The 24,698-nt window shown below is 36.9% G+C and overlaps 1 protein-coding gene across 1 annotated transcript in view; it reads right to left on the bottom strand.

Annotated features, from left to right (window-relative positions):
• The window catches only part of SLC13A1 (solute carrier family 13 member 1), an 82,916-nt gene that overhangs the window by 12,412 nt on the left and 45,806 nt on the right, over window positions 1-24,698 (bottom strand). Inside the window, 5 exon segments of the mRNA XM_037519379.1 lie at window positions 4,680-4,789; window positions 6,810-6,916; window positions 10,193-10,294; window positions 10,724-10,822; window positions 15,648-15,767. Of these exon segments, the coding sequence (XP_037375276.1) occupies window positions 4,680-4,789; window positions 6,810-6,916; window positions 10,193-10,294; window positions 10,724-10,822; window positions 15,648-15,767 (538 nt within the window).

Genomic DNA, 24,698 nt, shown 5'->3' on the forward strand with positions numbered 1-24,698 from the left:
GGCTTTTTCTCTTTTTTTCTATCCATTTCTTTAAAAAAAACGTTCTATTTTAGTTTTATAACTTTTAATGCTTTAACATGTCTCAGAGACATCAATGACAAATTTTTAAAGTTTTTGCTTCGTGCATCTTCCTTGCTTTTGTGTTTTATTCTTTGTTCTTATTATATCAAAGCTGTCTGGTGATCCAGAGCTATGTATTCATGTTTAAAAGGGAGGCAGTAAAATGATGGGCAAAGCTTGTTGAGAGGAAGACTTTACTGTAGGTGACTGAGCTGTGAGCCATGTCTTATTGATTCAATTTTGCTAGAGTAAATCTAAATTTTCTACCAGGGAGGAGAGCAGTTGCCTGTCTATTCAAGACTGGAGAGAGCATCTGGGACGCTCACAGCTCTTTATACATTTTTTAAACCATCTTCTATTTTTAGTCCTGGTTTCCCCCCAGCTTTCAGTTTATCTGCTGCATTCAATTTCTATGCTCTTCCAGAATCATGTGGATGAATCACTTTGCTTCATGTGGCGCTTCCTTTTACAAGCCTGAAGAATTTATCTTTCTCTACTTTTTCCTATTGTACAAAGTCAGTCACCCTTCAGATATCCTGTTTTTATCGTCTAAATTTTGTCAATATCTCATGGTACTGTTCCTGCCATACATACAGTCTTTATCTTTATGGAGAGACATTCTTTTTGTTCATTTATAGCCCTTTTAGTGGGGATCTGAGAAAAATAGTGTTAATGTCTCCATCTTTAACTTAGGAGAAAATTTTTTTAGATTTTATTTATTTATACAAGAACTGAGGTACAGGTCAGAGGCACGGGAGGGTGAGAGAATTCACCAGAGACAGAGCAGGGAGCAGAACAGTCAGACAGACTGAATACACTGTTGAGGGGAGCAGTGGGTGAGGCAGGAGAGGTCTGTCACACCATGTGGGTTTCTCCCTGGCCGGAATTGAACCCGCGCTGCAGAGGCTGCTGACAGCTTCACAGCATGGTGCTCAACCGGCTGTGCCACCAGGAAGGCCCAGGAGAAAAATTTTATGGAATGTGTGAAAAAGGAAAGGAGGAATTATTCACTGATAAGAATTTGAAAGTGACTACCATCAGCTCTGAGAGTTCAATCGTGTTAAAATAAAACCAAAGGACATTTAAAAGAGAGGGAATTGTTATAAACTGAATGCTTTTCTAGCTGCTGTCTCAGTTCCCAACTAGAAGGATATCATTTCCTTTTGAAAATTTGCCAAACTAATTATAAATTTGAACAAGTCAAAAATCTGTTTATAAAACAGTTTCTATGGGCGTAGTTATCCACATGACTTTTCAAATTCATGACTTCAATCTGACCACTCGAGGTAGGTTATTCTAGGTATGCCATTGAAACCTGACTCTCTGTCTTGGGATTCTCATGGCAAACTAGTACTCCCACATTGTGTCCCAAATTCCTTTAATGAGAGGGCCTAGCACCAGACTGAGTTTCCACCTAGTCAATTCCTTAGACTTTACTATTCTGATCTAGTCAATGCTTTTCAAACATTTGAGTATCTAGGATCCAGTCCAACATATCTGAGAAGGAGAGAGGAACAAAGTTCACATTGATGCCAGAATTGCTGATTCTGATTTCCTCACAATTAAATTAGGAGACAGGAATGGAAATTATTTATTCTGAGAAACCAACTCTCATTACTGCTGAGCTAATAATAAAAAAGCACATTCGTCTTACATCTTGATCAGTTATATTTTAGCAGCCTCTAAGGCAAACAAAATGATATTGTTACTGGCATGCAGAATTGAAAAAATCTCCAAGGCTTTCACTTACTACTGAATCCTGTCACTGAAAGCTCAAGTATCAAATCCCATACGGAAACACTGACAATATGATCAAAGCAGTCCCCCTCTAGGTGATCAAGGAGACAACAGGACAGTTAATTGTCTTGAGAAATATAAAAATTTAACTTCCCAGAACTGAAAAGCTGGACACCACACCTCTCTCACCATCCTTTTTAGTTTGATAATTGAATAAGGAAATGCTCTTTGAGTAAGGAGATGGAACAGTCATGAGCTTTAAATCTTTTATAGAAGGTTGTTTATTGCAGCACTATTTATAATAGGTAAGACCTGGATACAACCCAAATGCCAAAAATAGATGGTTGGCTCAAAAAGATCTGGTACATACACAAAATGGAATACTATCAGCAGTCAAAAAAGATAGACTCAGGCCACTTGCAGCAACATGGATGGAGCTGAAGGGATTAAGCTCAGTGAAATAAGTCAAAAAAGAAAAAGAAAAATATGGATAATTTCACTTTATAGCAGGAATATTAGGGGAACAAAATAAGGGATGAGGGGAAAAATAACAACAATCTAAAAAAAAAACCACGACAAAACTAAACAAATAATCATGAATCAAAGACACTCAGCAGGGGAGGGGAGGGAAAGGTAATGGTGCACAGGTGAATTTTGGTGGAAATTTTATGGGGACTATACCTTATGTAAAATATATACAAAGAATTAATTAAAAAAATCTTTTATAGAAGGTTATAAAATCAGAAATGAAGGTTTTTCATTTAAAAATACAGGATTTTTTTTTTTTTTTTTTTATAAATTTATTGTTATATTCCCATACAATTGCAGCCCCCCCATTCTGACCCCAATCCCTCCCCCCCGCCCCCACCCCCTAAAAGTGTCCTCTGGTTCAAGTTTTTTGTTGATTTTGATTTTCACTTTCTTATATTATTCATTTTCCTGGTCCCTTATTTAAGTTTTCTAGATTCCTGCTATGAGTGAGTAAAAATACAGGATTTTTATGGACACTCTAGAGAAGATATTTTCTTCCAGAAACCCTATAGTGACAAAGGCAATTTTAGGGACTAGATCTCCCTGATTTCTACTACATGGAGAGATAGGCCAAAGCAACAGCCAACTGTATTTCTCTGGGTGGATTTATTTCTTCCTAAAATTAGACATAGTATAATATTAGGCATGGTCACATGAATTTTTCTCTAGACTTTATTTAATAAACCTGTATAAATGCTTTTCGTTTTATTTTTTCTCATTCTCCTTCTTTGACAGCATTATGATCATGACATACTGAAAAGAGTCTGAGAGCTACTCACATTCATCATTAAATAAGGTAGAGACCACAAAAAAGGGTACTTCACTAGTAGGATAATGGGAGCCGCGCTACTCATGTCGTCTGACAAAAGTCCGGGCATGGGGCAGATTTCTGAAAAATCAGGAATCTCGTTAGCTGACTCCAAGATTCTCCTCATTTGTTTATGGCTAGTCTCTACCATTGCTAAAAATACGCATTAAAAGTAAAACTGCAAATGCTTTTTGAGCAATTAATGAATAACTAATTTGATGGCAAATGACACTGCATGATACAAATATTACATTTTTATAAAATTAGTCTTTCTCTGCCAAAGGCAGTCAACATTTGGCCTTACATTAACAAGTCAAAAAACTTCTGGAACAAAAGGCTGTAAACATCCCTTGGCCAAGTCTTTAATATGGAGATGTGGTCCTTTGAGGCAAGAGCTAATGGAGAAGGAAATTCCATACTTTAAAGATAGCAGTTGGGTGGCAGACGTGATCCATTCTCCAAGTGTAAGAACATTTCTGATGAGCCAGGAGGCGCCATAGCTAACTCCTGCTAAATTCTTCCTGTTTGTTTAGGGCTGATTCCCCTGGAGTGACAGTGGTATGGTAGCTGTTAGAGTATGCATTCAAGAATAAGTCAACAGCAATTTTATGACTGGTAGAGCTAAAACAATATAAATAATAATTTCTAAATAAAAGCCTTCTGTTTTTTACTTTAATCAATTAGTTGTATGTTGGTCTAAACTTCATAGGTTAGTTAGAGATAATCTTTGTTTCCCTTCCCCAGGTAACTTCCTGCCCTTGTTTCCCTCAGCCCATAGTTAATCGTTCACCATGGCAAACTTAGAAATGTTAATTGTAGACACATACACTTTTTGCCAGTAATACAATAACTGTTAAATTGTGTAAAGTAAATAACTATTTTTGAAAACATTTGTTTAGCAACTGTGCCTTCTTTAAGACAAAAAATAATAAATGTTACACCTCTGCCGGAAGGCAAACAGACCCTTGGCGGCTCCTGAAAAGGACATGTGATAATTGTTATCTTCCTACCTTGTGCTTGTGTACTCACAATTGCTTAGTATAAATAAAGGACTGCTGAGACCCTCAGTAGGATGATGTCAGCACCCTGATCAAGTGTCTGCGTCTCCTCATTCCCTCTCCCCTTCCCTTACCATTTTTCTCTACTATTGCGCCGACGCCTTCCCATCCTTCAGGAACCCCTGACACCCAGACTGCTGCGGTGGCTCGCAACAGTAGGAGTCATTGTAGATAGGATTTTTTACACAAGTTTATTTTCTTTCGGATCTAGTCTTCTAATAACATTGCATGGATTAAGAATTCTAATCTTTATTTCTTTTGACATGCTGGAATATCATAAAAATGATATTTTATGTTGGCATCCTGGTAAAATTCTTAAACTCTGAACTCACCTCATCTTTGTGTTATACTTACTGTGTGGCTATTGAAATCTGCATCATTAAAATGATAGGATGAAGTTGAATATGCCAAAATCTTGCATGTCTCTGTATTCTTCTTTTGAACAGTCTAGTTAATTGTTAAACATCTCAGACTCAGAGTATTACCTCACAGCCATCTGCCAATGCAAACCCTCCACCAACAAGAATCGCTATATCCCAGGGCATGAATGACTGGAATTCTTTCCAAGTAATCAATGGAGAATAATCGAAAGCAACTGCAAAAAAAAAAAAAAAAAAAAAAAAAGCCCTTCTGTTACATATTGCTAAAAATATGACAACATCACTTTTTTTAAATTATTCTAAAGTAGTCCTCTCCAAGAAGTTTTAATATTCCTATATACTGTTTTTAGTTAAGGACTTCATTCAGGCTTTGAGTAATTTCCACCTGACCTAATGTGGTATATTATTTTAAAAAGTTATAACTTTGGAATAAGCTTTGATCAATTGTAATGTCATCATTTATGATGCCATTCATGCATTCATTCCACTAACATCTTTGCCTATTATGAGGAAAAGTGTACTGGACTATGCTTTGCAAAATGTTTGTAATATCCATTAGTTCTAATTGAATCAACACAGCATTATAATTATTATTCTTTCCTATTTATTTGAATATTTTATTATTCTTTCACATCGCTGGAATGGTTATGATAGATTCATGGGGATTCCAATTAAAAAAGGTCAGATTAAATAATTTAAGTCATTCATGAAACACTTACAATGTTCATAAAGCAATTATCAATAAAGATTTCCCCTGATATTTGTTGAGAAGTAAGGTTACCCATGAACACATTATGTCCACTTAACATTTGTGTGGTAACAGGTTGACTCCTTCATGGTGAGACTAACGAGGCTCTCTCTTATCTCTTTCCCCAAAATCTAACCAAACCCACCCTCAGTGTTGACTGAAATTTTGTTAGTTCTCATTTGAATTAAGGCCATATATCCTGTTAAAATGAAAACAACTCTGAATTGTGTCTCTCATGTAAAATTTACCATTTTTTTTCTTATTTACATCTTCTTAATCTAGTGTTAATGAGTTTATCAGGAGAAAAGGAGTTGAAGAGTGAAAAGAGAGAGGAAGATGGATGGGGAAAGGCTCTGTCTGTGGGGCCTCCTAGATATGGGGGTCAGGGAAGGAAGCCAAGCTCTGGCCCTCCTACACTTGCCCCTGCTGAGCCAGAGGACTCTGGTGCCATGGTCAGAGCACTCAGGGTCTCTCAGCACTCAGTGCTCTGCCCTGCAAAGGCTCCTTAAGACACACTGAGATATTCTCATCTCAAGGGAAGAGCAAACAGCATTGGTTTCTATGCTTTTCTATTTACATATATCCTGTCCTAGAAGTTTGACTCATTAGTCATTTATGGATTTTTGACTCAAGCACTCAGGTGGGCCGTGCCTGCTGCATGAGCTCCCTTGCAGTGGGGAAAAAAAAAAAAAATAAAGGAAAAGGAAAACCATGGAAAAGGAAAAAAAAGAAAAAGGAAAACTACCAACAAAAACCCCACAATACCACTAGATAATTTCCAAGCAATTTAAAACGATTTTTCCAATACTGTCAGTCTAGGAATTACCCAGCCCACTCTGTGGAAAGCACAGATGTGAATGAATTCTACATTGTGTATGTGTGTGTATGTGTGTGGTGTGTGGTGTGTATGTGTCTGTGTGTGTGAGAGAGAGAGAAATGCTCATATAAACATGCTTCCTTCTTTATTCCTGTGTTATAAAGGCAATGAAAGCCCCCATGTACACCTTTCTTTCAATTGGGATAAAGATTGTGGCTAGTGTAGGGTTGATTTGCACGTTCTCCAGGACTACCACGAAGTTGTAAATGCTCTTTCTTTTGAAATTCCCCATTTTTTGAAAGCCTCAGTATTTATTACCAATGACTGATCATGAAGCAGTAACTTCCAAGTTCTGGTTTCTATGTTTGTCAGTAGTTAGACCAATTCTGAATCTGGAAGGGGAAGTAGGCTCCTCATGGACCAAACAACATCACTGGCAGGAGAGCCCTAACCCTGGGGTATAAGGAAATCGCTTTCACTTTTTGCAGGGGGTGGGGCAGGGAACATGTGTGGTTGAATAGGGGTGATAGTGTACAGACAAGGTAGGCTACACCCAAGATGATGTCACTACATCCATTCCTTCTGTTCTAAGTACAAACAAAACCCAGTGGAATTTCATATTTTTTTGCTCTTCTACTGAACTTGTTCAGAATTATAAATAATACTCAACCAATTTCTCCTGTAGATGTAGTTTTAGTTAATTTCTTAGCTGGGATAAGAAAGAATAGGAGTCCTACAAGTATGGCAACGGTTGAATCTGTAGCAAAACCAGGATACCTGAAAAAGGACAAATGGATACATTAAAATGGCACCAAGAAATAAGCACTAGTAGTATACAGGTAGTATAGGTGATTTCTTCTGGGTAACTTGCTCTAAAATCTATAGCCTGTGCCCATTATTTCGCTATACTTTTCTCTTTCTTTTTTTTTTTTTTAAAGATTTATTTATTCAAGCATGGGGTACAGTCAGAAGCGCGGGAGGGTGAGAGAATTCACCTGAGCCAGAGATGGGAACAGAACAGGCAGACTGATGAAACACACTGCTGAGGGAGCAGTGGGTGTGGCAGGAGAGGTCTGCGCACCATGTGGGACCCTCCCTGGTGGCCAGGGATCGAACCAGAGCTGCACAGGCTGCGGGCAGCTTCGAAGCCCAGTGCTCAACTGCTGCGCCACCAGGGGGGGCCCTCTCTTTCTTTTTTCAAAGCTACATATACACATGCTGACTTACTAAACCAACGTAGCAAATTTTCCTTTTAGGTAAAACTTACCTACCTGGTAAGCATTTCTTGTTTTCCATAATATTAGCAGGGACTCAAGGTACAAAATTGCTAGACTAGGCATAGTTCCACATAACATCTAACTATTTTACTGTGGCAAGACATAGATATTTCCAGAATTCCCTATATTCTTCTATAATTTGTAAAAATGAATTGATCTGTTTTTCTAAGATACATCTGCTTCTATGATTATTAGACTCTGCCATATCATTCAAATGAAATCAACCCATTTAATGTTTTACACTGTATGAAACAATCAAAAATATTAATTATTAGAATAGTTTATGAGATGCTCATAAATGATCATTTTACATATTAAGAGTAATTCAGGAACATATGGGGTCTTAGAATCACCAAGCTAATCCAGCAGATAAGAGGTTCCCAGAAGCCTCAACAGTTAAGAAGTTCCTAGAGACTGATATGAATGAAACAGGCATAAGTAATTATAATTCAGTTTTCAAAGTCAGCAATATTTAACCAGTGGATTTTTGTAGTCCGAGATGTACCCCCTAAAGATGATTTGCTACATTATAACTCTGCAATGCTTACATACTAAGGAAGTTCTCTACTGCTATAATTACATGAACAATCGAAATAGTCGAAGAAATGCATTTTCTTATCCAATATGAGCATCTGAAGCAATCTGCTTTCCTTAAATATCTTCTTTATTTCATTGTTGAGTTAAAAGCTACCTTGGTATAATTCATTCAGCCAACTTAACTAACATTTATTATTTTATTGTTCCTTATATCTTTTATTTAAGTTATATTTATTTGTTTTTTTGCCAAATTAGGTCAGGCACTATATAATCAGATTTTGTTTTATATGAAAAAACACATTGAATGCAGTCCAGTTTCAAATAGATAGAAATAAACACATTAGGTAGCAGCTACAATCTTCATATATCAAGTAACTTTAGAAATTCTAAATGACCAAAACCTCTACATTACAAATATAGTTATAAAATTCATACTTTAAATAAAATCAAGTCACAACTACTAAACTAATTTGTTTTCCAAAGACTTTAAAATCTATTATTAATTTATTATGAGTTTATTATGGATAAAGTTAGGTTACCTCAGTATTAGGAAATATTAAGCTTATAAAAATTTATTTGCTTTGACAATTTATAAACCTAATCATTAATTAGGTTTATGGCTTCAAATCCCTTCTCTCAAGCCTTTGTTCTCTTTCCTTTTGTTTTCTCTCAGAATTCCAGGTAACATGAGTTTCTGCTCATAGCAAATACACTGTGTTTTCCTGCTACAAACAAACATCACTTGAATTAATTATATTTTCCTCTAGTGAGGAACAGACATTAGAAACTGATTATATTGAATTTCCTATTGGGATTTCTGCCTGTTCTTTATTAGCTATTGTCTGATTCATTTAGTTTTTTGCACACTGATACTTAGAGAAGACTCTCCTTACCCAGAATGTTCGGAGAAGGATTTTAGAAAGGAAAAAAAAAATTATGTTGTTCTAGGTCCTATTGCAAAATTGCAAAGTACAAATCAAAGTATCAAACTATGTTTGAATAAATGGAGGCTGCCTTTTGTTTAGAGATCTCAAACTGAAAAGTTTTATTCTACAGGAAACCAAAAGCTTATAAAATGAAGGCCAGCCATTGAACCATGATACCCCAGTACACTGCTGAATTGATGTGGTCACTAAACTCTTTGAAGCTTAGGAATTCAGACTTAGACTTTGCTCCTTTTAAAAAGCTTTGGGTGTACCTATATAAACAGAAGGCTCTGATTCAGGGAGGGAGGAATTTCTTTATTTATGTGAACAGAACACTTGTGACCTCAAAATGACCTCAACAGTTTGACTTCTTTCCTCCAAATACATGGATTCTTGCTGCCGGATATGAGACAGGAAATCCAAATCAGAGATGTGTTGAATTTAGGTGTCAGGCTACTTCAGTGAAAGATAGATTGGGAACACACAGCTCAAAACCAGAGTATTTATATTGACATGTAGGATGGTCCTTATTTTAGAAAAATATGCTCCAATCTTCCCCCTCATTTCACATGACTCAGCAGGGATTGCTCTTGTCTGCAACACCAAAAGAGAAAGTTGACTCTGACCCAGCTTCTAACATTAGCTTGTAAACTCAAGTCTTATTACTTGCTCAGGAATTCCTTATTCCGAAAATGGATGCTGGGCTGGATATGTAGTGAACTAGCACAAAAATGGGTATAAACAGAGAAAAGAACAATATACTGAACCAAATAACCTTCCATAGACTTAAAAAATATTAAGTTGACAAAAAATGCACAGATTATGAATTCATATCAGGTTACTAAGATATGAATGGCATTTAATTCATGTAACACACATTTCTATAGCACCTTCTACAGGGAGAAAAGAAGCACTATTCTCAGTGCTGCTATCAGTCCATGTTACACATGAAGATGCTGACAGTGACTTGCTCAAAGTAGGTGGGAGAGGCAGCCATGGAATCAAGCAGGGTGGCTCCGAAGTCAATACAGAACATGGCTTCTGGAATATTCTATTTCTAATTTTTTAAGGATGGAACTAGTCTTTTCTAAACAAGCCTGATTTTTCTTCACAGGTTAGTATAGATAAATTACCTGTGACCTTCCCTTCCACTTCACTCATTTTCATTTTTTTTCCTGAAAAGATTAAAATTAAAAACATCCTTTCAAAGAAAAGAAAGAAAATTTCAGGACGTCTTTTAGACTTACAGGAATCATTTAGGAGTTAAAGTGGATTATAAAACAGATTTGACAAGCATAATACGCAACACTTACTCTGGAAAAAGGGAAGACCAGCCAGAAGCAAAACCAGGGTCTCGGCTAAACCACAATAGGGCCATTACAATGAAGAGGATCAAGGTCACAATTTCTGGATACCTGTGAGAAAATTACAATTCTTTTATTTCCAACAAATTCTTTTGTTTAGTTCCGACATTTGTCAGAACTCCCTGAGCTCTTGTCAGGAGTATTTGTCGCCGAACACTAAACACTGTCAAAATTGGATGTGTCAATCATTTGAGAGCTTCAGTGTAGTTAGCCAAGGCCTGGATGCCTCCGTGGGTCTTTGCTATTCAACTGGGTAAATTCTCGTCAATCAAATATGTACTTTGTCATGTTGAGTTATACTCAGAAAGGTTATCACACTCGGATCCCTATCATGTATGATAAATACATTACAGATAACTACACACTTATTTGCCTTTAGAGAAGTAAAGCACAATCAGAGAGAGAGAGAGAGAGAGTGAGAGAGAGAGAGAGAGAGAGAGAGAGAGAGAGTGTGTGTGTGTGTGTGTGTGTATACCTTACCTCATTGGCCCAAGTTTTTGGTATTCTTGTTTAATCACTTCAGCACAAGCTTTTTGTCTGACTGTTTTGGTCTTGCCACAGCTGAACATCTCCTTAAAACTGAAAAGAAAAATTAGACCTGTTAAGAGAAGGAGTGTCCCTTAACAGGTATTTCTGGGAGAGCATCATAAAAGAGCAATATTTCTGCTAATGACAGAAAGCTGTGTTTTTTTACCTTCCCTCCAATCCTTCTTGGAATGTCCTCTCCCCTCTTTTCTATTTTTTGCTCAATTTTTAATACTTTATTTTTGTGCCCTATTTCCCAGGATACCTTTCACTGGTCTCTTCCCTTCCCAAGGCCTTTTGCTCCATTGAAATTTTGCCATGTGCCACATATCTCTAATTCAACCCTTTGTTATATACCTGATTGCTATATATTTTATATATAAATATTTAAAAATATTTTTATATATTTGTGTATACCTTGATTGTTGATTGTTGTATTCACACATCTTATCTCAGTAGTGACATAAATTATTTGGGCACAGAAGTGTCATAAATGTCATCTTTGTCCATTATCTCTACACACAGGTATTCTCAGTAAATACTTGGTTTATCGACTCAGTAGTACCCTTGTCAAACTTAAGAGTGGTTATCACATCATTTTTTATTTGAGTTTACTAAACTTGATTTATATATTAGGTTAGGGAAGTCACATAACTAGCACAGACAGAATCCAAATGAGGTCTATTCTCAGAACTAAATTCTGCTCTTTACATCTTAAAAAAAGTTTCTTTTTCCCTTATATTCTACTAGCATCCACTAGATAACTTTCCAATGTATTTCTAGTCCCAATATTTAGTCCCTGTATCTCCAGAAGTCTAAGGTCCTTGATCAGTGTTTGTAAAGCTCCATTCTGGACTTAGATCCCACTAAAGGAAGAAACAAATGAAAACACCTAGATTCTTATGGATTATCTCTTGGAATGACTACGAGTAGTTCAGTTAGTTTACTTTTTTATGCAAATATAAAAAGTACTTCTGAATATATATATCCAAAGGTATGAAAATTTGTATCTCAAAGATGTATCTGCACCCCCATGTTTACTGCAGCGTTATTCATAATAGTCAAGATATGGAAACAGTCCAAATGTCCATCCGGAGACTACATTCTATAACATGGATGGACCAGTGGGCATTATGCTAAGTGAAATAAACCAGACTTGGAAAAACAAATACTGCATGATTTTACATATATGTCAAATCCAAAAAAAGTCAAACACACCGAAGCAGAGAGTACGCAGGGGTGCCAGGGGTTTAGGGAGTGGAAAGAGGAAGGTGTTGACCAAGGAGGGCAATAAAATAGGCCCTATGGTGAACAATACATTATATATATATATATATATATATATATATATATATATATATATAATTCAAAATTTGTTAAGAGGCTAGATCTTATGGTAAGTACTTTCACCACAAAAGAAAAAAATTAAGCAAAGGGAAAGGGAAGATACTGTTGGAGGTGATGGAAATGTTTATGGCATTCAAATTGATGGTTTTGTGGGTGTACCAACATCACATACATCAAGTTTTGTGTACATTAAATACCTACAACTTTTTGCATGTTAGTCATACCTCAATAAAACAGATAAAGGAAGAGAGAAAGAGAGAGGTTGGGGGGGGAGAAAAAAGAGAGAGAGAGAGAGAGAGAGGCATTTCCTTTCTGCAAAAGCACTGGTGTAAAAAGAGACATTTATGAGGGAGCCGGCAGGAGGAATGAGGTGACATGAGAATAGCTATCACACAAAGATAAGCATGTTACTTATTTTTCTGTAACTGATAGCCAGATTTGTTTAGATTGTTATTCCCTGGGCCTCCCCTGGTGGTGTAGGTGGTTGAGCGCAGTGCTGTGAAGCTGTTCACAACCTCTGCAGCGCCGGTTAGATTCCCATGCACTGGCGAGAATCCCACATGGCAAGGCAGACCTCTCCTGCCTCACTCGCTGCTCCCCTCAGCAGTGTATTTCAGTCAGTCTGCCTGTTCTGTTCCCCACTTTGTCTCTGGTGAATCCTCTCACCCTCCATGCATCTGGCCTGTGCCCAGTTCTTGTATGCATGAATAAATAAATCTTAAAAAAAAAATTGTTATTCTCTAAAGGAACAGAGTTTTCTCAATTCTTAAATCATCCTTCCTACACCTTCATAATCACTTTTCTGTATATAACCTGACCCCCGGACATAATTAGATAAATGTTGTTGCATTTAAGACCAATGAGGTAATATTAAATTTTTATAGTCTTGGTTAAATTACTAACTAGTGGTAGTCTCAGAATTTTACCCTACACTATATAATAGATATTTACATATATATAATAAACAAAATATAATCGTACCAATGGACCCTTGAGAAACATCTCTAGAATAGGAAATAGAATTAAAAAAGGAGATGAGACTTCTTAGAAACTGTTTCCCACACAGTAGGAATAAATATTTTGTCACTTTGGCTGGGAACAATAAATAGTTAAAGTCAAAAGCCGAATTGGCTTTGCTACAAATGAAGGTTAATGCCTTCACAAAGGAACTGACAAAGCATATGACAATGCATCAACCTCTCCATTTAAATGTGTTTGGTGGCAATGATCGATGAGCTTCTCTTCCCAGGTAGGTTGGGGTCATTTATAATGGGTGAGTTAACTGTGTTAACAGCTAACACACTAATCAGAATGTATGGTAGCCTGCCAAAGGAGTGGCTGATAATTTCTGTTTGTCAATCTAAAACCTCCGGAGGTGAACACCCTGGCAGAACTGAAAAGGACACTGAAAAATTAGCTGGAGCATGAAGCTGTGCGGTGTCTAACAAAAGTGGACAGCAAGGGAATGCTTGAACATGGCATTGATCATGATTGATAGACTTTGTCTAAGGAGTGCACTTCATAGGACTTTTCTTTTCATAGAGAACACATTTCAATAAAATTTCCCTTTATCTTATAAATTTCTCCTTTACACCTGGTGGGCATTTCAAAATAATGACAATGGTTGCAATCATATTTTATAAAGTCATTATATAGAGCAAAAAACCACAAAACAGGGGTGTGTGTGTGGGCGTGTGTCTGGATACCTGTCTCTGTTGCTTGGGGTTCCTATCCCCTGCATCCTGAATTGCTACCTGTACAATTGACTAGACCCCCAAAGGCTTGGATTTACAGCAAGGGGCATTTAGTATGCAGCTGGCCTCTCCCCTCTGATGCCCACCTGCTGAAATCAGTGACATTCCACACATTTGCTTCAGCAGGAGGACTGTCACACGCTGCTCCGCAATCTGGACAAATAGTTGTGTTTTTTTTAAATCATCAGTACCATCTCCCTACTACTGATAAAATTGCAGCAGCTCTGGAGAAAAACTAGAAAGAGGAATGGGGCAGGAAGATTATCAGTCCTTGCATGATTAAGTTTAAAAAATTTGGAAACAGGCATGGAACAACACTTGATTGTAGGGTTTTGCTTTTCAAAAGAAGTAGAAGAGCTAACTTCAGTTTCAGTGGCTTGGTGGATAAGATGCTGTTTCTAGTCACAGTCCTTGACATTATTTAACTAAAATGAATTTGAATTGTTTTGTTTCTCAAGTAAAAGATCCTCAAAATTTAATACAAGGTATTCTCCCTTTGGGGGAGTTTTGTTGTATGTGTTGGTGGATATACATGCTACATTTCAGGTTTTGCTAAGGAGCAAATAATTTTTATAATTTTAAAAGCTGGCTATCACTTGTCATGGAATTCATTGATACTTATGACAAACAACTTTAGTTCCAGCCAAGGTAATAGTTGCAACTTCTCTTTGAATATGTATATAGCAATTATATATATAGAAATTCAGGATGCTATATATATACATATATATGGAATATATAGCAATATGTAGCAATATATATAGCATATATATTGGGGACTGAACTCAGGCTGTACTGAGGATAGTGCAGACTTAACTCCTAGGCTACCAGGGAGGCCACTTAGTGACTCTTTATTGATGAGCAATTCTTACCTGGACATCCATATGGTCAACTCCTACGTGTTCAACTTTTTTTTTTTTTTTAAAGATTTATTTATTTATTTATACAAGCACTGGGTACAGTCAGAAGCGCAGGAGGGTGAGAGAATTCACCAGAGCCAGAGCGGGGAACAGAGCAGGCAGAAGGACCGAAGTACACTGCTGAGGGGAGCAGCGGGCGGCAGGAGAGGTCTACGCGCCATGTGGGACCCTCCTCTGGTGGCCGGGGAGCAGCCGGGGATCGAACCCGCGCTTCAGAGGCTGCGGGCAGCTTCACAATCCAGCACTCAACCGCTGCGCCACCGGGAGGCCCTACGTGTTCAACTCTGAGCCAGTGTTAGAATTAGTGTTGGAAATGATTTTCCTGATCTTCCATTTAAATTCTATTATTTTACCATTGGAAATACTGAGAAAGGATCAAGAACACACATCAGGGCTGTGAGAGGGACAATCTTGTCCCTGGTCTCCTGATTCCAAACCAATATTCTTTCTACAGCACACCCTCTCAGGTCCTTATCTTACTGTTTCAAGGACATATCAATTTTGGTGCTAGTATAAAGTAGGAAGCCCTGCATAGTACTGTTTAAAGCAGTTCAAGAACCCAAGGGAATCCCCACAGTAATCCAAGAGGAGAGGAAAACTCTTCAATTTCCACTTTAACAAGTTGTTTTGGATCCTCTCCCTAATGAGCTACTTATGCACTTCTCACCTATTAATACCATCTTGGCTTCAAAGGGGACACGATGGATTTGCTTTCTACTAACTGTCCCACAGCCAATGCTGTTTTGTGAATGAGAAATGCAGAGATTCCTGAAATACAGAAAGAGTATTGGCTGAACAGCTGAGAACTTGGAACTGAGACACCGTTATTTGTCTGATTAATATGGAGTATTTACTTACTTGAATCCTACGAAAAGCCACTGAAGCCAGACCCAGGACAAGAGTAGAATAATAACAGCAGCTGGGAAGGAAAGCAAAAACCACGATCCAAAGTTGATGCAGTGACATTCAGGGTAGCGCCTGTGTGACAAGAAGGAAAAGTATTCATGGAAGGAACACAGAGAAACCCTTTCTGGAAGTCTCTGGAAAGCAGCAGTTCATATTATTCCTGAGCCAAGAAAGTGGGTTGGAGATATGCTCCTTGCTCAATGCAATATCAATAGTTGAATTCCTTGTCTCTTGTCTTGTAACAACATGGTTAATACTCCTCCCTTCCAAAGCAAGAATAGGCATGTGATGATTTTTGTTCCCTTTATTGACTCTATAAGAAAGTGCTAGTGAAAGAGTCTAGTACAGTACTTGCCACTCATTAAATGCACAAGAAATGGGTATAATGTGTGTGTGTGTGTGTGTGTGTGTGTGTGTGTGTGGTTGATAGTATACACATCATCCATCTATGAATGCGGAAAGGCCAATAGGCAGACTTGGGAACAGAGGAAGATTAACTAAATGGAATGAATGTATGTGATTATTTCTCAGGAGTAGCTGGTATCCCAGGCACCGAGGAAGGGGCTTTGATCTGTCTTATCTTGCTTCTCAGTTGTTTGTCCTTTTTCTTCTACCCCAAAACAACTGCCACCATCTCACCAAGTGGTGCCAGCCCTTTCATCCTAGAATTAGACAGCACTTTGGTACTGAGTCATATGGATAAATCTGGACTAGACAAAGATAATTAAGAGTTTTGAAGACACATCAATTTTTCCTTTATCTCTCCCAGTTGTTTTCCACTCTTTACCTCACATATTCATAAAACAGTCTCAATTAAAAAAAGGCAGACATAAGCACAGTTTCTTGGGTAAGCTTACATTTATTGCTGCAAACGGCAGTGTAAATCCTCATATCATTATGACAATTTTATGACTATGGGAGGAAAAATGGAATTTGAGAAAGAGTTGTTTTTCACTTTTTTTCTTGATTCAGTAACACAAAGACAGAATTGGATATCCAGAGAATAAAGAGAATATGTGAAAGCAATAAAAATAACTAACATATTTTATTATATTTGAAATCACAAACTATGGAGAACTTTATGGAAATGATAGATATTTAAAATTCTTGTTCTATTTAAAGCACACCTTGTATTTTTTCATTTAAGAAAGATTATGTAAATAAATGAAATGTTTTTTGCTACAGGTGCTAACATAAGCCACATTTATGTACAATGTTCCCTCTATTTTAGGACGGCTCCTAAGTAATGCAAAGGCTTAAAAGTTAAAACAATAACAAATTTTCCAAAATCTAGATTTCTAATGTTTTATATATTTTTTAAGTTATAAAAAGTGACTTCCCTAGATCCTAGAGCTATTAATAGCAACTTGAGGATGAATTTTTTATCTGTCTTGAAGAGCTCCAAAGATAACCTATTTATGCAATTAGAAACTGACAAATGATAAATAAGAAAGACTAGCAAATATATAGAATTGATGAATGGAAAAACATTTTATCAAGTCCATGAGTTTCTACTGAGAAATGCTTGCTTAAAAAAACATTTGTTCCTTTCAATTGAAAAATAAAATGAAGAGGAAAAGTCTTAAGCTTGTATCCCATCAATTCATTAGATTTGGATTACAGGTCGATGACTCATGTTATTCTGTTCAGTCTAAAGACATTGAGAAATGTGACTCGAATCAGGTTGAAAACAATGTCCTTGGCCCCACTTCACTTTTCACCATTTGTGGCTCAGACCTTAAAAAAATCAGGCTGCATTGTTTTCCCACCCACTGCAGAGAATCCTGTAAGATTTGTTTGACTAAAGAGGGGCTTTTCAGTATTTTTTGCTTGGGAGGATAGTTCCTTTAGAAAAATGCAAGTCTGGAAAAGCTTAAACTCTAATTTTGATTACTTTTCAGAAGTCAGGAAGTATATAAACAACCACACAGAACTGTGTCCTCCATGATCATAATTTTTACATTTATAACTAGAATGAGTATTTTGAATGAAAATGGACAGAATGGCACACTCTAGGGGATTAGTTGCACAAGGGCTATTCCTGTCCACTTTTTCACATCCCATCAATGAGACAAACTGTAAGTTCTGGCCTAAAGCAGCGAAAGATTCCTTCCATTATGAACTATGCTAAGTATGTTTAATCCTGATAGAATCCTCTTTCACCTAACATTGTGTTTTGGTGTCTACCACGTGCCAGATCCTTTTCCAGTCACTGGGAATACAGTGGTGGATTAGGGGGACATAATCTGGGTTCTCATAAAGTATACACTGAAGTGAGGAACATAGGCAATAAGCAGGTAGGCATATAATGGTTCAAAAAGTGAAGCTCAATAATGTAATAAAAGATGTTAAGGGGAAGGAGCAATTTTATGTAGTGTGGTTAAGAAAAGTGTATTTGAAATTAAATCTAAATGGCAAGGAGTAGGTCATGGAAATGGCGGGGAAATAGCATTCTAGACAGAGAAAACAGCAATACAAAGGCCCTGAAGTGTGAATGAACTTGGAGTGTTTGAGGATCAAACGGAGGCCAGTATGGCTGTGGGTGCTGAGCTAAGTTTAAAGTGTTATGAGATAAAATCGAAGAAATAGCCAGCAGGGGTCAGATCAGATGTAAATTTGTATGCACCAGAAAGGATTTGGCCTTGAGTGCAAATATATGTAGGACTAAGCTAGTAATGTTGTCTAATTCAACATTAGACAACAAATTTGTGATTTATGGAAATTTGTGATTTCCATAAACCATGCTGGATATGTGGATTCTCACAATTGAAGGCAGCAGAGGTGAAAGTCAAGGCGGAATTCTAAGAGGATTCCCACTGCTTCTTCCTGTGGTATACTTGTCTTTTATAATCCTCTCCTATATGGATAAAATTTGTGAATACAATGAGATTTTATTCTTGTGATTGAGTTCTTTCATGGAAATAGTGAAGAGATTCTGCAGTAGTAATAAGGACCCCATCAAGAGACTATGTGTTAAAAAAGATCATCTTGGGTGGGCTTGACTTAATCAGCTGAATCCTTAACCAGGAGATTTTCCTGCTGGCCTAAATCAGCTTCCATGTTACCAAAGGAAGGGACCATCCCTGGTAAGGATTTAGGAGGGGCTCCCAGTTGCTGAGAATGACCCTATACCAATAGGAGAAAACGGACCACCACAGTAATTCAACCACAGGAAAATGAATTCTGCCAACAACCTGTATGAGCTTGGATTGGGAACCTGGGCTATATGGAGACTTCTAAGGTGTCACTAAGATCAGTGACACCTTGATTTTAGCCTGATGAGATTCTTTGCAAGGGACTCAGCTAACCTGTGCCTAGACTCTTGACCCACAGGAATTGTGGGATAATAAATGTGTGTTGCTTTAGGCCACTAAACTGATGCAACTTATCACCTAGCAATGGAAGACAAATTTACAGGGAAACCTGTCTGGAAGACAAGGTTTTGCAGAGGAGTGTGGTATAGAGTAGGAAGTAGAGTAGATTTTAGTTTAATTTAGACTGGTAACAGCCAAGATGAAGAGAAGGTTATTGATTTTAAATATCTTGGAGGAAAATGTGGGAAATGGTAAAAAGTGTCACTTATGGAAATTCAATTTGAGAAAAGAACAGGTGGAGTGGGAGATCAAGAATACTGTTTGTGGGAGTGTTTATTTGAGATGTCCCTTAGTGTCCCAAGTGGCCGTGTTAGATAACTGAGTATGGAATAGAGAACAAAGGGGTAGGTTAGAAAAATAAAATTGGTTGTTATTAACATAAAGGTGGCATTATAAAACCAAAGAAATAGATACAGTAATTTCAAGAATAAATGGGAATAAGAAGAACTGAAAAGGCAGCCATGTCATTTTATGTCTTAGAGATCAGGTGGTGGTGAAGGAAGAGCTGATGAGCTAAGCATATTTAATTCTAACAAAAATCCTTTGTGGAAAGCATTATATTTCCACTTTAGATGGGAAGACAGAGGCCCAGAAGGTTAAATGGATTGCTCAAGGTCACAGATTGTGCAATTTGAATTTTTAACATAGGAGGAGTGTTCATAACACACCCTCTTTGCATGAAAATACAATGTCCACAACTCCACCTCCCAGGTAAAAGAAGAAAATGCCACATATATTCTAAAACATCCATTAGCTGGAGCACAAACTTTCTGTGTTAAGGATATTGTAGAACAATGATAGAACTGATTGCATCATAATGGAACAAGCTTTGGTCTACAGTACATGTGTCAGGATTGACAGAATTATTGTTACTGTTCACATGCCCAACACAAAATGATGAATAACTTTAATACTAATGAGATACACTGAAATGGTCTCAAAAGAATGGATGCAGGTGTGGAAATTTACAGCCTTGTAATAGATTTTTGTCATTAAGCTAGTGTCCACACTGATAATCATCCTTTTGATTAATGACCGTTTTGATTATTTCTGAGTCAAAGGAAAATTTCAGTTCTTTATTTGTGTACTTCCAGAGGTTTCTTTTTGAATACTCACTTGCTATGCATTAGCCAGGCTTAGATTTCTAGCAGCAATAGCAAAAGCAGAGGCAGCAACAAAAATGGCCACCATCATTGATAAGACCTTGTGCACCAGACCTTCTGAAAGAACCACATCCATTATGCTATTTAATCCTCGCAATAATGTTATTAATTCTAAAACTGAGCCCACTTTGCAGATGAAAAAATTGATGTTCACCAAAGCAGGATGGTAATCTGAACCAAGGTATCAGTCCAGACACTGCAATATCCAGATTCCTTCTATAGTATCTGCCCGTATATTTTGTTCTGAGAAATTTATATTTTTCATCTCTGAAAGGAAAATTGTGGTAACTTTTGAAAATGCCTATTGCCAGGTAACTAGTTTACCTTCTCCCTCTGTAATTAGCCAAGAAGAGAAGTTAGAGAAATTGGCTGTACATTTAGTGCGCCTATAAATATATTTCTTTTACACTCCTTGGTTTGTAAACTTAGAGTAGTTATTAATACATAATTAGTTTGCAACAGTGACTGTGATGACCATTAATAACACAGCTTCCTTCAAGCTGGTTTGTATACACACCTTGTCCAAAGCTGACACTCACAAAATGAATAGTATACTGTGATTATCAGCAAGCTATGAAGTTATACTTGTAATAACTTCCCATTTTTAATGTAATAGATGTGTTTTTGTGTTTAACTAATAACTATTGTGTTTGTTAAATGATATTGATAGATCAAAAATATAAAAGCAAGTAGCTGTTCCTACTAATATTTTCTTTTTTTTTTTTTTTACTATTGTTATTTTATTTATTTATTTATTTATTTTTTATTAGATAATAAATTTTATTGTTATATTCCCCATACAATTGCAGCGCCCCCATTCTGACCCCAATCCCTCCCCTCCCGCCCCTGCCCCCCTAAAAGTGTCTCTGGTTCATAGTTTTTTGTTGATTTTGATTTTCACTTTCTTATAGTTATTCATTTTCCTGGTCCCTTATTTAAGTTTTCTAGATTCCTGCTATGAGTGAGACCATCCGGTATTTTTCTTTTTCTTTTTGGCTTATTTCACTGAGCATGATCCCTTCCAGCGCCATCCATGTTGCTGCAAATTGCATGTGTTTATCTTTTTTGAATGCTGAGTAATATTCCATGGTATATATGTACCACATCTTCTTGATCCAGTCATCTATTTTTGGGCATTTGGGTTGTTTCCAAAGCTTAGCTATTGTAAACAGTGCTGCTATAAACATAGGGGTGCAGGTGTTCTTTGGAATTGATGTTTCTGTGTCCTTTGGGTAAATACCTAGGAGTGGAATTGCTGGATCATAAGGAAGCTCTATGTTTAGTAGGTCCAGAAATCTCCACACAGCTCTCCACAGTGGTTGGACCAGTTTGCACTCCCACCAACAGTGCAGAAGAGTTCCTTTTTCTCCACACCCTCGCCAGCATTTGTTGTTGCTAGTTTTTTTAATATGTGCCATTCTCACTGGTGTAAGATGGTATCTCATGGTAGTTTTGATTTGCATTTCCCTGATGGCAAGTGATGTTGAACATTTTTTCATATGCCTGTTGGCCATTTGCATTTCCTCTTCAGAGAAGTTTCTTTTTAGCTCTTCTGCCCATTTTTTGACTGGATTATTTTCTTTGTTGTTGCTGAGTCTCATCAGTTCTTTGCAGATTTTTGTGATCAGTCCTTTATCATTAGTGTTGGGTGCAAAAATGTTCTCCCAGTTGGTGGGGTTTCTCTTTGTTTTTGTTATTGTCTCTTTTGCTGTGCAGAAGCTCTTTAATTTGATGTAGTCCCAGCTGTTTATCTTTGCCTTCACTATCACTGCTTTGGGTGATGTGTCTGTAAAGATGTCTTTGATGTGCATATCACGTAGTGTTTCGCCTATATTTCCTTCTATATATTTTATGGTTTCAGGTCTTATGTCTAGTTCTTTAATCCATTTTGAGTTGATTTTTGTGTATGGTGTGAGGTAGTGGTCAAGCTTCATTCTTTTGCATGTAGCGACCCAGTTTTCCCAGCACCATTTATTGAACAAACTTTCTTTGCTCCAATGCATAGTCTTTGCTCCTTTGTCAAAGATTAGTTGACCATAAATCTGTGGATTTATTTCTGGATTTTCTATTTGATTCCATTGGTCTGTATGTCTGTTCTTGTTCCAATACCATGCAGTTTTGATGATTATGGCTTTGTAGTATAGTTTGAAGTCTGGGAGTGTGATGCCTCCATTCCCTTCTTTTTTTTTCAGGAGAGCTTTGGCTATTCGGGGTTTTTTGTGATTCCATATGAATTTCATCAATAATTGTTCTATTTCTTTGAAGAATGACATTGAAATTTTGATTGGAATAGCATTGAATCTGTATATTGCTTTTGGAAGGATGGCCATTTTAATAATGTTTATTCTTCCAATCCACGAGCAGGGGATGTCTCTCCATTTCTTTGTGTCTTCTTCTATTTCTTTTAACAGTGTTTTATAGTTTTCTTTGTATAGGTCCTTTATCTCTTTTGTTAGATTTATTCCCAAATATTTGATTTTTTTTGTTTCAATAACAAAAGGGATGGTTTTTTTTATTTCTTCTTCTTCAGATTTATTGTTTGTGTATAGGAAGGCTACTGACTTTTGCATGTTGATTTTGTATCCTGCCACTTTACTGAACTGATTGATGAGTTGAATTAGCTTTTCTGTGGAGTTTTTGGGGTTCTCTATGTATAATATCATATCGTCTGCAAATAGTGATAGTTTGACTTCTTCTTTTCCTATTTGGATTCCTTGGATGTCTTTCTCTTGTCTTATTGCCCTGGCTAGGACTTCCAGTATTATATTGAAAAGCAGTGGTGAGAGTGGACATCCTTGTCTTGTTCCAGATCTTAATGGAATTGCTTTCAGCTTTTCACCATTGAGAATGATGCTGGCTGTTGGCTTGTCATAGATGGCCTTTATGATGTTGAGGTATGTTCCTTGTATCCCAAGAATTTCAAGGGATTTTATCATGAATGGGTGTTGCACTTTGTCGAAAGCTTTCTCAGCATCTATTGATATTATCATATGGTTTTTATATTTCTTTTTGTTGATGTGTTGGATAACGTTGATTGATTTTCGGATGTTAAACCATCCTTGTGCCCCTGGAATGAATCCTACTTGGTCGTGGTGAATTATCTTATGGATACATTGTTGGATTCTGATGGCTAAAATTTTATTGAGGATTTTTGCATCAGTGTTCATTAGGGAGATTGGCCTGTAGTTTTCCTTTTTAGTGTTGTCCTTGTTCGGTTTTGGTATTAGTGTAATGTTGGCTTCATAGAACGTGTTTGGTATTGTCCCTTCCTTCTCAATTTTTTGGAAGAGTTTGTGAAGGATAGGCACTAATTGGTCTCTGAATGTTTGGTAGAATTCATTTGTAAATCCATCAGGTCCTGGGCTTTTGTTTTTGGGGAGGTTTTTGATTACCATTTCAATTTCGCTAATTGTAATTGGTCTGTTTAGGTGTTCTATTTCTTCTTTATCTAGCTTTGGGTGATTGTAGAGTTGTAGGAATTTGTCCATCTCCTCTAGATTATTAAACTTATTTCCATATAACTGTTCATAGTAGTTACTGATTATTCTTTTGATTTCTGCTGTGTCCGTTGTGATTTCTCCTCTTTCATTGATGATCCTGTTTATTTGTGCTTTCTCCCTTTTTTCCTTTGTGAGCCTGGCTAGGGGTTTGTCTATTTTATTGATTTTTTCAAAGAACCAGCTCTTGGTTTCATTGATCTTTTGGATTGTTTTTTTAGTTTCAATTTCATTTATTTCTGCTTTGGTTTTTATTATTTCTTTTCTTCTACTGGTTTTGGGGTTTTTTTGTTGTTCTTTTTCTAGATCTTTGAGCTTTGAGATTAGGTTGTTTCTTTGAGTTCTTTCTTGTTTCTTGATGTGAGCTTCTATTGCTATATATTTTCCTCTTATTACTGCTTTTGCTGCATCCCATACATTTAGGATATTGGTGTCCTCCTTGTCGTTCAATTCAAAAAATTTTTTAATTTCTTCTTTGATCTCCTCATTAGTCCAGTGGTCTTCCAGTAGTGTGGTTTTTAATCTCCATGAGGTAGGAAAGTTCCTTGCCTTCTTTTTATGGTTTAGTTCTAGTTTGATGCCTTCATGGTCAGAAAAGATGGTTGGTATGATTTCAATCTTGGTGTATCTGTTGATGTTTGTCTTGTGCCCCAGTATGTGATCGATCCTGGAGAATGATCCGTGTGCGCTTGAGAAAAATGTGTACTCCGTTTTTTGGGGTTTAGTGTTCTATAGATGTCTGTTAAGCCCAATTGCTCTAGGTCCTTATTTAGAGCTTTGGTTTCTTTACTTATTTTTTGTCTTGTTGATCTATCCATTGTTGATAGTGGTGTGTTGAAGTCTCCCACTACGTATGTGTTTTCTCTGATGTCTGTTTTCAGAGAAGACAACAGTTGTCTGATATATTTTGGTGCTCCTTCGTTTGGTGAGTATATGTTAATGAGTGTTATTTCTTCTTGAAGTATTGTC

Source organism: Talpa occidentalis, unplaced genomic scaffold, assembly GCF_014898055.3.
Source record: "Talpa occidentalis isolate TD23 unplaced genomic scaffold, MPIMG_talOcc4v2.1, whole genome shotgun sequence".
Lineage (NCBI taxonomy): Eukaryota > Metazoa > Chordata > Mammalia > Eulipotyphla > Talpidae > Talpa > Talpa occidentalis.